Source organism: Cryptomeria japonica, chromosome 3, assembly GCF_030272615.1.
Source record: "Cryptomeria japonica chromosome 3, Sugi_1.0, whole genome shotgun sequence".
Taxonomy (NCBI): Eukaryota; Viridiplantae; Streptophyta; class Pinopsida; order Cupressales; family Cupressaceae; genus Cryptomeria; species Cryptomeria japonica.
The window spans coordinates 861,819,854-861,837,599 of record NC_081407.1 but is presented as its reverse complement, the minus strand read 5'-3'; the positions used below and the strand labels follow the sequence as shown (position 1 = coordinate 861,837,599).

General features: G+C 40.7%; 1 protein-coding gene across 1 annotated transcript in view; it reads left to right on the top strand.

Moving 5' to 3' along the window:
• LOC131066687 (S-adenosylmethionine carrier 1, chloroplastic/mitochondrial) overlaps window positions 1-17,746 on the top strand; it is a 145,817-nt gene that overhangs the window by 111,201 nt on the left and 16,870 nt on the right. Inside the window, exon 9 of the mRNA XM_058001519.1 lies at window positions 6,139-6,190. Within this exon, the coding sequence (XP_057857502.1) occupies window positions 6,139-6,190 (52 nt within the window). The remainder of the gene's footprint in view (window positions 1-6,138; window positions 6,191-17,746) is intronic.

Below are 17,746 nucleotides of genomic sequence, written 5' to 3'. Positions count from 1 at the left end.
ATATTAAACGCTAACTCATTTAGAGAGACAACCATAAAAATGCAATATTTGTAATAATTCCTCAATTGATTGTCTAGCTGTCTGAGTTGATAAATTTAAGTGTCCTAATTGTGTCGGACACACCCCAAATACTCTTAAACCTTATACGGCATATTTAGTTAGTTTAAATGAATTTCTAATGTTTGGTTAGTTTGCAGAGCCAACTATGTTGTTGGTTAATTTGTTGGCTTCAGGTAAGTTGTTCATGTTAAATTGTATTGGTTTCTAACAACTTTGTTCTAATTGCAACCATTGGCATCCCTTTACATTGAATAATCATAGATAGGGAAAGTGTTGGTCTTGGCTTGGGCTTCCTTGATTTACATGTATGAAAGCAAACTCTACTGAATAAAGCTTATACTGTGTTATAATATGTTACTTTATCTGGCACATGCTATTAGTTTATATTATTGTATATGCAATTGATAACCTAGCCAGATAATAATAAACATGTTCATACATACTCATTATTAGCCTCATGATAAATTATATCTACTTCATCCTGGGGCTTACCTTTTATTTCCATAAACACTGAACTATGCTAACTTATTTTTTAAAATTTATGAGAGTGAATAATATTTTCTTGTTTTCTAATCCACATTGTTGAAATAGTTGCTAGTTCGGATACCTATCTATTGTATTTTAATGTTGTCAATGGCAATTAAAATACACATGTATTATCTATTATGTAAATCGAACACTGGGCCCAAATACATGTAACTTGTAATTATGTCTTGCTTGGGCAAGACCTATATATAATGTAACTTGTGGATAGGACAGGCCCTATAAATGTAACTTGTAAATTGGTTTGACCCTAATTGGGCAATGTAACTTGTGGTCCTATATTGAATGTAACTTGTAGATAGGGTAGGCCCAATATGTATTTTGAGCGATTATGTAATTGGGCTGGGCCCAAACTCATGTAGCGTGTGGTAAAGACCTATTTGGACGATATACATAACATTATTATTAAATTAACAAGGGAGGCTGACTTGAGACTTGACACCACAAGTCAAGTATATAAGCAAGTCATTTGCACAACATAATGAATCAATTTTATATACAAGGCGAATCATTCTTAAGGCTGTCAACACATGTAATCTGCTCTCCAACACTAGGCGATCTCTCTCTCTCTCTCTCTTGTGCGAACGTGCTCCTCATCCATTGTGTGAAGACTGGCTGTTAGGTGATGCTATCAAGATCTTGCAAAGCTAATGAAGACTTGCCTTGAGCAAATTTGATGCTGATGATAAGGGCTGCAATCTCCATTATCATATAAAGAGGAATTCAGATCTGCTATCTTGCTGGTTGAACAACAATCTGAGATAAACACACTTGCCTTTAATTGCCTACATTTGAGATAATACACATTGTACTTTGTGGCTGGGTTTTTCATCTCCAAGAGGGAGGTTTTCCCAGGGTATTGGTGTGTCTTGTTTTGTGTTTTTATTGCTGTTACTGTTCTGTTATAACCTGATTATTTAAGATTAACATCTGATTGCTTAAAATTCACATGGTATCAAAGCTTTAGGTTCATTCTAAATAATCAGATTATTAGTTGTCCTTCACTTTCAGTTTGTTGTTAGTTTTGCAAGATGGTTACAGGTCTAAAAGTCGAGTACAGACTTGAAGGTGCCCTAAATCCTACACCATGGAAGGTCCGTTATAGTTTGTGAAAGATAAGGATCTGACTGAGCCTTCAGATCTGGATGAGCTAAAGCAATTCAAGAAGTCTACCGTGAATTAGAAAGTTCAACAACAATCTTTGCTTGACAAATTAAAGGCATCGATGGGATGATAGCAAGAATAAGATTTTAGGTGCTCTCATTCCTCTATTCTCAATTATAGGGTCCACCTGGTTGGAGATTTGCATTTGATTACCTTATTGTTATTAGTGTCTTATCTAGTGCACAAGGTTCTCTTGCTTGTTAACTACTTCATCTGAGGGTGCTTTCATATGTCGGTTTGTGCACTTGTTTTCAAATCTTAGGATTGCCTAACTTTCTTCCTAAGGTTTGGAACAATCACCCTAGTTCGAGCCTTGTTCTTGTGTTAAGAATTTGTTCTAATCCAGTTTGAACTATTGAAGATAGTTATGCCCTACTCTCTATTTTTTTAAGTATGTTTAGGTCTCAACCTATTTGATGTGGTGATCCGAATTGATGCATTGATCTAAATACATCCTTGGCACTTAAGACTTCAGCATGTGTATTCGGATATAAATCTAGGAGTATTATGATGGCAAGCACAAATAGAAAGATGAATAAATTTATGAGATATTCAGAAACATGGAACCTCAGTCATTGGTGTGATAGACATCTTACTTAGTATCTATGCCCAATGTTGACCTTACTATCTTCATATTATGATCTGATCCCTTATGATACTTGTTGCATAGTTCTGATGCACTGTATTCTATCTAACTCTTGAAATGCTCAATAGTCTTGCTGCTCTGGAATTATATACACTTATGGTGTGTCTCTTGATTTGCATCAAATCTCTTAACATCGTATGGACTACATTTTCTGTTCTGTTTTATGTTTGGATAAGGTTGTCATGTAGGGTTGTGATTGTGTAACACTTGGTTCTCTTCAGCTCTTCATAATAGGCCCTCATGTTCTTTGTTATGTTGTTATTATAACCTTGCTCTGCTCCTCTTGTGTAGAGGATTGCCTTTAGCCCTAATGCATTTTCTGTCATGGCTTTCATCATCCTTACATAATATTCATTGCAACACTATCTCCTCTTCAATTTAAGCATATTGCCTATTACATTCTTTGAAGTAAGTATTCTCTTGATGATGAAACCTAAGATGAATGAGGTATCTAACTTATTGAAGTTGGCTTTCGATCATACGCTTGTGCTCAACTACAATGTGTATCCTTTTGAGTGGTCGATACTCATATATGATTTTACGCATTGGCTGGAAAGACAATTATGCTTATCTACCTTGCTCATGGATTTTGTAAAATGTTTTCTAAAGTCATACACTTGCCTTAGTTTTCTAATATAAGCTAATTCTATGTTATTCAACTATGGAAAACAATTTTAGAATGTTGTGTAGCTTTACTCTGGTTGAAGTTGATCATAGACTGGCAATATCCTTTTGAGCAATCTTGGCATATGTTATCAATGGTGGAAGTCTAGATAAGTTACTTTACATGTTAATTCATTCCATTGGGATATTTTATCTTCAAGAGTTTCTTGAATTACCATGCTTTCAAGCTTAAGAGGGAGCTTGGTTTCTTCACTTGAAGATATGCCTTGATCATAATGATTGTACTATAAGTCGATTTCGTAAAAGTGAAGTAGGGAAAAGGTTGGCATTTCTCATCTTTGATTTATGACTGCCTTCCTTGATTGATTCTTAGTTTATGCAATCTTCATGAGACTTGATTACCACAATTTTATATTAAGAATCAAAAGAGAGTTCCATATGGAAGTTTTTGAAAATATGAAGCTAGATGTAGTTAGAAGGAAACATTTGCTCTTGTTGCTAGAAATACTAATATTATAACCACTATAGCTAATGTGCAAGCTGGAAGTTAGATATAAAGACTGTTTTCTCAATGTTGTCTATATTGAACAACCTGAAGGTTATGAGATTCATAATAAAGAAACTCGTGTGCAGACTGAAGAAAGCTCTCTACGGTCTCAAGCAAGCTCCTAGGGCTTGGTAATCTTCACTAGGTGTAAGAAAGAATTAGCTACTGAATTTGAAATGAAGAATCTAGGTCTAATGCATTACTTTCTAGGGTTAGAAGTGTGGCAAAGACCTAATGAGATTATTCTAAGTCAAGGAAAATATACTATTGATATATTGAAAATATTTGGTATGATGGAAACTAACTTGAAGAAGTTGAGTATTTTTTCAGCTAACTCTGATTTTGCAGATCCTTCAGAGTACAGGCAGTTGATTGAATCCTGGATGTATCTAGTCAACACTAATTTGCTATGCAGTGAGTGCACTTAGCCAATTCATGAACCAACCAAAGCATGTTCACTTGGTGGCAGCCAAGCACATCCTGAGATACTTGCGTGGAACAGTTGGCGATGGACTGAAGTATCCAATCAACACAGTAATCAATTTGGAAGGCTACTCTGATTCTGATTGGGCCGGAAGTGTTGCTGACAGGAAAAGCACTTCAGGAATCTGTTTCAGCTTGGGTTCTGCTATGATCTCTTGGCCCAGTAGGAAACAGTTTTCAGTTGCATTGAGTACTGCAGAAGCTGAATACATTGCTTCAAGTGTGGCAACTAGAGAAGCAGTTTGGCTTTGCAAGCTTCTTGCTGGGTTGTTTGGAGAACCTTGAGAATCCATTGTTATTTATTATGATAATCAGAGTTGTTTTAAATGTCTAATAATCCCGTGTTTCATGACAGGTCAAAACACGTGGAAACTCATTATCACTATATTCATGATATGGCACAAAGAAGTGCAATCCAGCTGAAATATATCAGCACTGATGAACAGGTTTATGATGTTCTCACCAAGCCTCTAGCTCGAGTGAAGTTTGAGTACTTCAGAGAGAAGCTTGGAATTGTGGAGAACACAATATTGATTGAGAGGTAGTCTCAATCCTAGTGATGCAATTTAGACTGCATCTTCCACCCTTTGCTGGCAATGCAAGATGACAATGTATCCTTCTCTCGGAGAAGGCTGAGGTGTAAGACCTCTTCCACCCTCTGCGGGCAATGCAAGGTGGATCCATCCTCTGTGGGCAATGCAAGATGGACATCATGAAATGAGTTCATGATATTTATGTGTTTTATTGCAGGTATACTCTATGGAGCTTATGCATTCATCCTTGCGGGCAACGCAAGATGAAGGTCATGAATGGATCATGACAAGTGGGAGCTATCCTCCCTAGCTAAGAGGGAGTGTTGAAATAGTAGCTAGTTTGGATACCTATCTATTGTATTTTAATGTTGTCAATGACAATTAAAATACACATGTATTATCTATTATGTAAATCGAACTTAGGGTTGGGCCCAAATACATGTAACTTGTAATTATGTCTTGCTTGGGCAAGACCTATATATAATGTAACTTGTGGATAGGACAGGCCCTATAAATGTAACTTGTAATTTGGTCTGACCCTAATTGGGCGATGTAACTTGTGGTCCTATATTGAATGTAACTTGTAGATAGGGTAGGCCCAATATGTATTTTGAGCGATTATGTAATTGGGCTGGACCCAAACTCATGTAGCGTGTGGTAAAGGCAATCAAGCAATAACGTCTTAATAGGTCAAGACCTTGGACGATATACATAACATTATTATTAAATTAACAAGGGAGGCCGACTTGAGACTTGACACCACGAGTCAAGTATATAAGCAAGTCATTTGCACAGCATAATGAATCAATTTTATATACAAGGCAAATCATTCTTAAGGCTGTCAACACATGTAATCTGCTCTCCAACACTTGGCGATCTCTCTCTCTCTCTTGTGCGAACTTGCTCCTCATCCATTGTGTGAAGACTGGCTGTTAGGTGATGCTATCAAGATCTTGCGAAGCTAATGAAGACTTGCCTTGAGCGAATTTGATGCTGATGATAAGGGCTGCAATCTCCATTATCATATAAAGAGGAATTCAGATCTGCTATCTTGCTGGTTGAACAGCAATCTGAGATAAGCACACTTGCCTTGTAATTGCCTACATTTGAGATAATACACATTGTACTTTGTGGTTGGGTTTTTCACCTCCAAGAGGGAGGTTTTCCCAGGGTATTGGTGTGTCTTGTTTTGTGTTTTTATTGCTGTTACTGTTCTGTTATAACCTGATTATTTAAGATTAACATCTGATTGCTTAAAATTCACACACATTAGTGTTGGATATTTTGTGAGCATATCTCTCTTAAGACTTAATGGAGTATAAAATGCATAAACACCAATGGCTGTTATTTTCACTAATGTATGTTACAATTCAACTGTAGACATGCTCAAATTTTGTTAGCTAAAGTTGGAGAAAAATGCATCATCCATATTAAATTTCTTGTATTTTACTAGGGTGCTTATAACATAGAATGTAATATCAATGTTAGTATCTCGTCAAATATATACCATTTCTGATGGATCAGTTTTAGTATTGCAGGCAAAGCGGGATCTTTATGATCCAGAAAATGCCCTTATTGGTGCCTTTGCTGGTATTACCTTTTTGCTGAAAGCTACATATGTTAATACTACACACCTTTATCTTTGCTAGTTTATGTAATTTATTTACCTAGTGTCAATTATAATTTCTAATGTTTTGTTTTGTACATGACTTTTTGGATGTTAAAACTTTAATTTTAACCCAACAGCTGAACCTTGAGATTTAATAGGTTTCAGTTATTGGAGATACGAGGAGGATTTTAAGATAATGAGATCTTAAGAGAGTCCATTAGAGTAAAGAATATTAAAGATTCTACCATCAGACTTGTATAGGTTCAAAGTTAAAGCACCCTAGCATTAGGTATTGTGAAAAATTATACTAGTTCATAAATTAATGCAGCTCATAATTTTCTTGGGTGAGGCCAAGCATATACCAAGAAGCCTTTTGGGAAAGGGTGTGCTTGTGTTAATATTTCAAAATGTCATCTCTTTCTATTTGAATTAAATATGACTCGCTCAATTGAGAATTAGAATTTCTGTTGGTAGTATGTGGGAGGATCATTAGAAATGACGTGATTTCTCTTTGCAATAAGCAGCTCCGTTTTGCAAGACACAAATTATATTATGTGCAACACTTACAGCATTCATAAGCTTTGATCTAGGTGTTTGGAATAATAAGAAAACAAGCAAGCAATGCAACATTTTTTGGGCATTTGCATAAAATTTAAGCTGAAACAAATAATATACACATGTAAAGATTTTTTCAGTATTTTTGGAAACACAAACACATATGCACACACAAGTGGGTAAATTGTAGAGGATACAAATCCTTACTCAAATAGAACAAAGAATAAAAAACAAGACAAGGCTTCAGTTGTCCCCAATCTGAACTTTGATTGTGTTATTAGATTAGTTGTTTGCCATCAATTTACTGATCAATTTTTTGTAGCAATGTTTTTCGGTCAAATTGTATATCATACCAAAATCTAGTATTGTGGATTGTCTATTTCTTTTAATTATTAATTGATTAATAGTCAATATTAAAAAAAGAAGCTAATAATCGGTATTTTGAAACATTTAAAAAAATGTGGCTACTTTTTAATAAATTTGTGATCAAGTGAAGAGGCACAACACAACAGGTATACAAATTTGTAAGGGAAAATTAAGAAAAAGGTACGCTTTTATTAAGGTTTTGTTATTTTCTAAAAAAACTATGGTGGAGTTTAGGAAAGCTTACTAGTAGAGAAGAATCTTTAGGCCAACTTAAATGTCCAAGTTAGCAAAAGCGCGGCCAAACAATTAACATTAAGCCATAAAAAAAACTAAAAATAGTTGTATGGAAATTTGTAGCCAACCAAAGGGAAATATGCTTGGATTAGGGGAAAGTCCATAAAGTTTTGTTTTCTTTTTCTAGGGCTATCTTGGTGAAGCTACATATAGCAAAGAGGATGTTTGCCCTCTCGGGTAAACGGTTAAATGCAGAAAGTAAATGCACAGAACATAACGGAAATATATTAAATAACCAGCCTCCGTATTAATTCCACAGTCCATGTACAATAAGTGCTTATAACATTACATCTGACATGACTAATATGATCATACTTCGAAGAAAAGGTACACAATATATAATACCCGAAGGGGTATGACACAACCGTCGCGACTCCAACTACCTACCCGTCGGCTAGCTAACTGACCGCCGTAACCCATTATTACCGACGACAACATAAACATAATATAACAACATAACATAATGATTATTCCCGTCAACATCATCCCCCCCAAGAAAAGAAGTCGACTCCGACGACTTAATACAAAATAGAGATGAACGGCAGGAACTACTGACGCCAGTCGGGCCCGGATCTTATACACTTGCTGCGTCCTCGCCTGAAAACCCTTTTCTGCTACCATCCGATGCTCAAGTGCGGATTTCACCAATATTGCTTCCTTTGCCATCACAGTCCTCCTGTGCCTAACCCAAACTTGTTTGCAAAACACGTTTTTCAGTCTCAGCTTCCACCAACTGCTACTCAATTGATACTATCTCCCTAGCCAATTTGTCCTCGATGGCCACCCGTGCTGCTCTCTCGGCATCCAACTCCTGGGTACGCTGAACTAAGTCTCACGCGACTATTGCCTCCAACTTGGTGGTTAGCTCCTCCCGAGCCCTCTGTGCATCCACCAAGGCAACCTCACGTCCAACCGAGACATACTCCGAGTTTCTCAAAGCGTACCAGTCATGCCTGGAGGTGGCCACAATCCGCTGGCACAAATGCTAGGAGACACCTCAAATCCTCCATCACACTCCCCAAAGGCTAAAAACTGAACTGAATAACTCCTTGGTGTCATACAACTACGCAGACCTGCAATGCCTTCCCTCGAACTCTGTTTGTTCCCAACCTCCAAATCCGTCTCCCTCTACGACTTATGGCTTCCCCGCTAATGCTTAGCTGCAGGCTTCTTTCTCACAGTACGAACAACCACAACACTTCTCGTGGTACTCTGTAGCTCAAAATAAACTGGGGGTCTGGGGGTAGTGCCCCCAGCGGGGTCTCGGGCAGCGCCCCAACGGGGTCGAGGGGCAGCGCCCCCGCGGGGTCGAGGGGCAGCACCCCTCGCGGGGTCCTGGGGCAGCGCATCATTTCTGTGATATTTTATGATGTCAAAAACCCTTCTTTTCCACTCTGAATTTCTAGTGTCCTGGCTTCAAACTCCAGCGAATCATTTTAAATCTGGCCGTCGTCGTTTTTTTTTTTTTTTGGCACTGTAATGTCCCCGATGGCACCCCGGCCATACAACCTCCCTGTACGGTCAACAACAGCATTGGCACCTCCGATCATGCGGCTGCTTGGTCTACCTGTGGCGGTCGGCCCGTGCTTTACCCTTCACGTCGCGTGGTGGCGTGGTGGTGCGGTGTTCGGCGTCTTCTTCCCTTTACCCCTTGCTGTGCGGTGATGGCGGTGTGCGGGGTTGTTTTGTTCTTCATCGCGGTGGTGTTGTGCGGCGTCTTTGATGTTTGGCAGCGTTTTATTCTTCCGCGGGCTGCTTGGTGACTGCCTTCGGTGGCTCCCACCGCACGATGGTGCCACCGTCGGTGGTTCCACCGCACGGTGGTGTCACTGTTGGTGGTTCCACCGCACGGTGGTGTCACCGTCGGTGATGCCACCGCACGGTGGTTCCACTGTACGGTGGCCATTTTCCCTTTTTTTTTTGACCGTGCGGTCGCTGTCATATGACCGTGCGATTTTTTTCAAATTTGTTTTTAATAAATTTTTGATCGTACGGTCGCCTGTCATACGATCGTACGTTTCTTTCTTTCTTCCAACCGTACGGTCATCTGCCGTACGGCCCCGTACGGTTTTTTTTTTTTTTTTGAAATTGTCTAGAGAGTCTTCGGCTCGGGTCCCCTGTCTCTGGGATCTCCCTTCATCCTTCTCGGTTTTCCTCGCCCGAGAGTCGCCTGCTGTGGTCCTGTGCCTCTTGAGTCGCTTGCCTGGCCTCTCGAGTCCCCCTCCATCCTCTCGGGTCCCCTTCCGGGCTCTCGGGTGTCTGTCTGGCCTCTCGGGTCCCCTGTGTGCTTCGCGTGGTAGGGTTTCAATTTGTACCTGTTGGTGGCCAATCTATTTTCAATGGCCATCGGAAGACCTGGAACCACAAATTTTACGGGGACCACGATCTCCTTCCCGTACATAAGAAGATGAAGGATAATAAAGATTTTGAAGGCTGCGGCCTTCCACACAGGGTTCCAATCATTGCCGACACTCTTCGGATTATTTACGTCGCCAAGGTTTGGGGCGTCTCCCTTCCAATATTCTCTGTATTCCGGCAGGTACACCTCTGTTGGTTGCTTTGGTTCTTCTACTTCGAGCCTATAGCTTTGGAACATTTTGTAATCCGCCATTTGCCAGTGGAAGAGCCCGTTAAGTGAGCATACCTCATCTTCAGAACATCCCTCCAATTCGAGCACCCCTTCACTGTTCGGCTCCATCGCGTTCTTGCCCTTGCTTTCATCGGGACCCCCTTCCCTTTTATTAGAGTCCTCTGAGTCCGAGTCTGAAGAGGCGAGCTCTTCGCCAACATCTTGGGTGTGTAGGTCAATGGTATATTTCCGCCCTCCCTTCTCCATGGAAAGTGTATTTTTCTTCCAGTTGTGGTTTACCCTCGCGTTGATCAACCACGCTCTCCCCATGATGGCGTCATAGCCTTTCTTCTTCGAGGGAATAACCACGAAATCTAACAAGAATGGTTGCGTACCAATTGTCACTTGCTGGGCCATCAATAGGCCGAGTGGCTTAATGCCGTGTTGGTCCGCTCCCACCAGGTTGAATGTGGGTGGCCATAGGGTGGGCTTCCCCAGCCGCTTCCATGTTTCTTCTGGTAGTACATTCACCCCAGATCCACCGTCCACAATGGTGTCCTTCAGAATGGTCCCACGGATACCCATTTCTACCACAGCTGGGTGTCTACCACTGCTCAAGGCTAGTAACATCGGGTCAGTCGAAGGGCTGACGGAAACCTCCACCTGTGGTGTACTCTTTGAAGCGGTGGCGGGAACCCCTACCTGTGGTGCACTCGACGATGCGGTGGCGGGAACCCCTACTTGTGGTGCACTCGACGATGCGGTGGCGGGAACCCATACCTGTGGTGCACTCGACGATGCGGTGGCGGGAACCCATACCTGTGGTGCACTCGACGCTGTGGTGCTTTGCACATTGGTGAGGATGGCAGTCCTCAATTGTGGCATAGAGTCTAGAAGGTCTTTTACCTTTTTCGGCACCTCCATCTGTAAGATTTGCCCAATGATGTTATTTTCCGCTTCCGTACGGGATGATGTACTCGCCACCTCATTGTCCTGTCGTTCGGTCGTCATCTCACGTTCAATATTGGCCTTTGCCTCCCGTAATCTCTCCTTCTTCGTACGGGGGTCGGGATAAGTGGCTTTTTTCGTCTGGGCGCGGGTGATCGCTAGTACTTCTTTCTCACCAGTCTTCTCAGCCTTCTCAATGTTGAGGAGATTAACCCCTGCCTGCGGGCAATTTGCGTCCTCATGGTCGCCTGGCCCACACCAACGGCAGAGGTGCTGAGGGGTGGCTTCCTTCGTGCAATCACGAGCGAAGTGCCCCCACTGATTACAGGCCCTACATTGGATAATTGGTCGGCCCTTGGCGTCATATTGGATACGGCTTCCATTATTGTTATTGTTGCTACTCCTTCCGCCGCCGCGTCTATTGTCTCGGTATCCTCCAGATGATGCAGTTGTGTTAGTATGTTGGCCGGTACCCGCTGGTGCGGATGTTGTGGCCTGCTCCGTGAACAGCACCTGGTTCATTTGCGTTCCTCGGGTTTTCATGTTGTATGGGCACTCCTTGGTGGAGTGTCCCATCACTTGGCAAATTTCACAGAATGCCTTCTTTTGGCAAGTACCCTTTGTGTGCCCTTCCTCTTTGCACTCAGTGCACCATATGTCCCCTTCGTTCCGACCAGTGCTTCTCATTATTTTGAATTCCTTTCTCATTCGCTCCATGTCTTTCTGGAGCGCTTGCACCCGTTTGCCAGCCTCGTCGTCGCTGCTGCTTTCCCGTGAAGAGTCATCGTCCTCGGATGAGGATTTATTACTTTTCTTCTTCTTTGATGTTTTGTGTTCGCTCTCCAGGTCCATCGCCCTATTATAAGCGTCGTCGTATGACGTCGGGGGTACAATTTTCATCTTCCTCTGTAGGGAGGATTTCAACCCTTCAACGAACCATCGTTTCTTCAATCCATCTGCGGGTTGGCTTTCCATTTTACCCAAGAGTTCTTTCAGCCTCCGACTGTATGCCCGTACTGTCTCCTTAGTACCTTGTTTGGTACTGTATATCTCCGTTACAATTTCATTGTCATCATGGAGCAACCGAAACTCCCCCGTGATTTCCTTCTGTAGATTGGCCCACGTGGCCACTTTTTGCTTGTCCACATCGGAGTACCAATCTATGGCAACTCCTCGTAACGTGGCTGGAAACTGCTGTACCCAGTCATCCTGGTCTGTAACTCCGTTGGCGGACCAAATGGTTTCACATGTACGGCAGTGCCGTAAGGGGTCTTCCTTGCCCTCCCCTGTGAACTTTGGCAATTTTTGTTTACTCGCCATCCCACCGTTGGGTCTCGCTCCTCTAATTCCTTGTGTGCTTGTACCTGGCGATCCTCCGCCTCCTGCAACTGAACCTCCACTCGTGGGTCCTCCGGAAAAAGTTGCTGACACCGAACCAACCAAATTGCCTCCCGTACGGTACCCTTGTGCTCCCTCGGCACCTTCGGTCGTACCGTCACCTTCCGGTGTCTCCCTCCGGTTGGTTGTCTCCCTCCGGTTGTCCTCTGAAATGGACAAATTCTTTAGCAAGTCTCTGGTAGCGTCAATTAGGTTTAGACTTCGCCTTGTTTGTTCCACCAACTCTTCGCGGCTTCTTACCCTACGGTGGTATTCTGGCGAACTGTAGAGTTCTCCTTCGGCACCCTTCGTGACTCCTTCTGGCAGCCCTACAACAGTGTAGACAGTGTAGTTCTCTCCGTCTATCTCTGCCTCCGCAACCTCCGCGACACCTCCTGGGTTCCCTGCGGGCAACCCCTCGGCCGGTCATCCCTCGGCAAGCTACCTTAGCCTACACCTTCGTTCTATTTGCTGTCTGAGATTCAACGCGGTTTGTGCCACTTCCCATTCGTCACTCTGTATCTTTTTATTTTTGTCCTTATTTAATCTATTGGGCATAAGTCACTTCCATACATAGCTAACACACGCCATGTACGCAAAAAAACTTTTATTTTTTAATTTTTCCCTTTCAACCATAATTTATATCAACATTGTGTCGAGATTCTTACAGGGTTCAATTTCCCCTTCGCCTCTTGTTCCATGTGCGCGTCGTCGGTCTCTGGGTTCATCTCACCGACGGGTAGGCCCCTCGCGTCCGTGCGCCATCCGCGTCTTCCGTTCCCGAGTACATCTAGGCAACGGCGCCAAATGTTTGCCCTCTCGGGTAAACGGTTAAATGCAGAAAGTAAATGCACAGAACATAACGGAAATATATTAAATAACCAGCCTCCGTATTAATTCCACAGTCCATGTACAATAAGTGCTTATAACATTACATCTGACATGACTAACATGATCATACTTCGAAGAAAAGGTACACAATATATAATACCCGAAGGGGTATGACACAACCGTCGTGACTCCAACTACCTACCCGTCGGCTAACTAACTGACCGCCGTAACCCATTATTACCGAGGACAACATAAACATAATATAACAACATAACATAATGATTATTCCCGTCAACAGAGGAGACTTTTAGAAAGACAAGGATCCACCCTATCGAAGCTTAAGCCTCTCGAATGTGTGAATAGGTCCCTTGTCTTGGAATTTAGAGATGATGTTAGAGATGAAGTAATTGAAAGTGAAAAAAATTATGCTTTGAATAGTTTAGTCGGTAGATACAATTGTTTAAGGGATGACTTAAAAAGTGGTATTCCTTTATGGAGGCAATCCTTGAAATCTATCCTTTGCTTGTGAATCTTTTATTATGGTTTTTGACAATGTGTAGGACCAAATTGCTATTTTCTATAATTATTTTTGGATCGTGGGCCATCATGTGGTCATGCTAAAACCATGGCATCCACCTTTTTATTATTCTACTAAATCATTCACACTTATGCCAGTTTAGGTTTGTCTCCAAATCTCCCATTGAATTCTGGTTTGATTTGTGCCTTCAGACCATAAGCAATTCATTGGGTAGCTTCTTGACAATGGATACACACTTTTGAATCTTTGATCATGCTCACACAACTTTTGCTTGCATTTTGGTTGGTTTGAACATTTCAAAGAATCATTTTGCAAATACTTTAAAATTTGTTGATTGAAGTTTGTGTGAAATGTCCTTGACAATTTTTGAAGATTTTTAACACCATAAATTCACCCATTAGCGTTAGCATGATAAAATATGGAGAGCAATACATATTGGCGGTTGGACCAGCCACTTCCACTTTTTAGTGGGATAAAGAAATACTAGAATTTAACAACTATTTGGCGGTATAACCAGCCAATTACAAATCCAAGAAAACTGAAGTAAACAAGACAATCACTCAACCACTTATTTAGCGGGAGGATTGGAAATAACAAACTATCTACTCAACCACTTATTCAGCGGGAGGACAGGAGTACAATGAAATAAAGATAGGTGGCGAAGCCAGCCTCTTCCACTTATTCAGTGGGTGTTGATTCAGTGGGTGTTGTGAAACAATACAGAATTAAGGTTGCTGTTAGTACTACTAATCTGCATTACAATACATAAAAGGAATGGCCAATCGAGAGATATCGCTGTCCAACAGCTGCAAATAATGCTCAATATACTCCACAAGTTTCAAGAGACTCACTACCCAAGAAACAACCCCCAAACTCCAAAACTCTAAGTCTGATTTACTTCACCACCAGACTGAAAAACACAAACCAACAACAGAAAAACCTACTAAAATGCTCATAACTTCACCAAAACTCAACGGAAAGACTTGAAACTGAATGCAATGGAATTCTAGAGAGGAGGTGTCCAAGCCAAGAACAACAACCAGCTGCAAATTTGATCAAAACATTAATGCATGCCTCTCAAGACAACTTCAGACATGGTATGGCCTAGGTAGAAGGGCGATTTGCAACATAAAATCCAAAACTTCGAATTAACCTCTGAAAACTAGCATAAGGGATCGCCTAGGTCTAAGGAAAATAAAGAGTGAAATACCCAAATGCAACAAAAATTTCCCCTTAGACTTATGATGGAAAAACTACTTAAGCTCTACAATCAACTTGCAACCTGAAAACTCACAAACACCCCAAAACACATTAGAAAACATCAAATGACACTACAACAATGAACACTCCATCTGCTCTTCAGTGTAAAGAACAGTCTCACAATCTCAACTAGTTGCTATCTTTCAAGCAAGAAGCCAAGAACCAGCTAGGAGGTATGCATTCCTCGAAGCAAACAGTCTAAATTTCGGCAGTACTTCGTTGCAAATATTTATCGATGTCCAAATGAGGAGTAGAGCCGTGCATTTATAGAGAAGTCTCTTCAAATTCAAATTCAGCTCCCTCCAAATTGACATGAAATGAAATGAAGTCAAATTTAGGTAGATCACCTTCATTTCCATAATTTGAGGCAATCACAATGGAATCAAGGGGGAAATGGAAAGCTACAAGTTCATCATCATTGAATCCAATCACATTCAGTCAATGTGCAACAAGGGAGTTTGGAGATGAGGCCATTGCCAATTTCTACATTGGTAATGGCATTCTTTCAAATTGTTCCTCTATCTCCTTTGTACAAGGACATGCTCAACAAGTAAGCAATGCTACTCTTGGTTATGTGGGTCCTAGCAAGACTAGAGTTAGAACCACTCTCCTGGAAAAACAATATTCGAAGGTTGATGGATGGGAGGAAAGCCAAATGGATAACACATGGTCGTAGTATAATCCTAGATGGGTGGATGGATATTAGACATTGTCTACTCATCAACATTATACTTTCATGCATTGATGGACCTTATTTCTTGAGGACAATTAACTGCCCAAGAAACACAAAGCTGTTTGGTTTTAGTTTTATATCTTGAGAGAAGCCATTGAGGAGATCATCCTCAAAATGTAATGGAGGTGATTAATGATGCAACATATGTTTGTAGGGAAATATGTAGATAGGAACATTTATTGAACCCCTTGTCCTTGCATGCTATCAACAATGCACTCATTATAAATATAGAGTGGGTGAAATGGGTGGTGATGGATGCAAAGGAGGTTCAAAGATTCATTTGCAATCACCACACGTCATTGGCATTGTTTTAGACCTTTTGCAAAGAAAGAGTTCCTAAAACCAGTTGAGACTTGATTTGCTTCCTGTTTCATTCTTCTAGTGTGGATGCTTGAGTTGGAAGAGCCATTGGAACTTATGATAATAACACAAGATTGAAATAAGAGGGTAAAGGAGATTTTGATCGTTGCCACTTTTTTATACAATTTGTTTTGACCATCATCAGATTTAGGAATTCTGATAGTTCTAGACATGGGGAGATTTATGAGTGGATTGATAGCATGGTTGGCCAAATGAAGGCCACCATTCATGAAAGAAGCCCCATACAGATGTATAATGAACGTGTTCACCCCATCGTTTGGAAAAGGTGGGAGAGGTTGAACACCTTCCTACACATGGTTGCATATGCTTTGAATCTAGAATGGTGTGTGGAAAGACTTGGCAGAATTCTTCCCATTAACAACTGCAAGGTGAGATATGGTTTCATTGAAGCCTTAAAAAAATGTTTACTCTAAGGGAGGCTTCACTTATCATGGTAGGGTGTAATAAGTTGACAAAATTGGATGGCTACAAGACTTTGGCAAGGATTGACAAGCACACTTTGGCACAGGTCAAGCCAATTAGTCGATGGACAATTAATGGACCTCTAGAACCATTGTGTACACTTGCCATTTGTCTTGTCTCACAGTTCTCTAATTCCTCTGGTTTTGAGAAGAATCGATCCACAGATAAATCCATTGTCTAAAGGGATAGACTTACGCAAGAGTAGAAAAGCTTGTTGCAATGCATGGTGGTTTGCACTTGTTTGGTCACAGAAACCTAAGAATAGGTATAGGCTAGCACAATAGTGGGATGTAGAGCCCAAGCAGCCATGATAACTTGATGATGACCACAATGTGCAGATGATATTGGACAATATAGTTCCAGTCTTTCCAACAATTCCAGTAACTAGGAGGAGTTTCTTATATATGCAGTTGAAGATGAGGATGACTCTGATTTGCGAGCTTATTCCTCAAACAAAAACAGCTATGGATATCCTTTTTGGTAATTCAATTTTCTTATTTTGATGCTTGTCACTTGTAACTAAGACTCAAGTTAATACTTTGAACTCTTAGCTTATTAGTTATTTGAATATTTCAATTTGTAATGGATTCCCATTTTGAGCTATGATGGTCTATAATATTGAAGTTATTACACTTTATCATTTTGATGTATGTTTTGAAAAGTGGGCCTTGGCATTGTTTCCTTAGCAATTTGAATTATCATTGATTAATTGTTGTATTGTGTTCTCAGTTGGTTTGTATATTGTGTAAATTATGTTGTGTATATAATAATAATAATTTTAGATTTATATATATTAATATATAGCCATTACCCAGCTGTCTCCAAAATTTATAAATTTTTTTGCTGCTCCCTTGCTATCTCTAAAATTTTGGAAATTTTTTGCCATCCTCAGAAACTTGGAGAAACACTTTTATTTTAAGAAGAAATTGCAAATTTAAGGGAAAATATTAATTATATTGCATTCCATGTCAAATCAACTTCAAATATACACAAAACTACTCTATAAGGCCTGCCATTTATAATATACATATCATTGGCTTGCAATTTTCCATGAAGAGTGGTCTTGAAGGAGACTTGATGTGTCCAATTAAAAACATTTAACATTGGTATCTACGTACATGATATTATATCTGACTCTGAATATCTAATGACTTTAAATACACATGTATTCACCAAGAAGCACAAGGGTGGTACCATATGGAGAAAATGCAAGACAGATAATA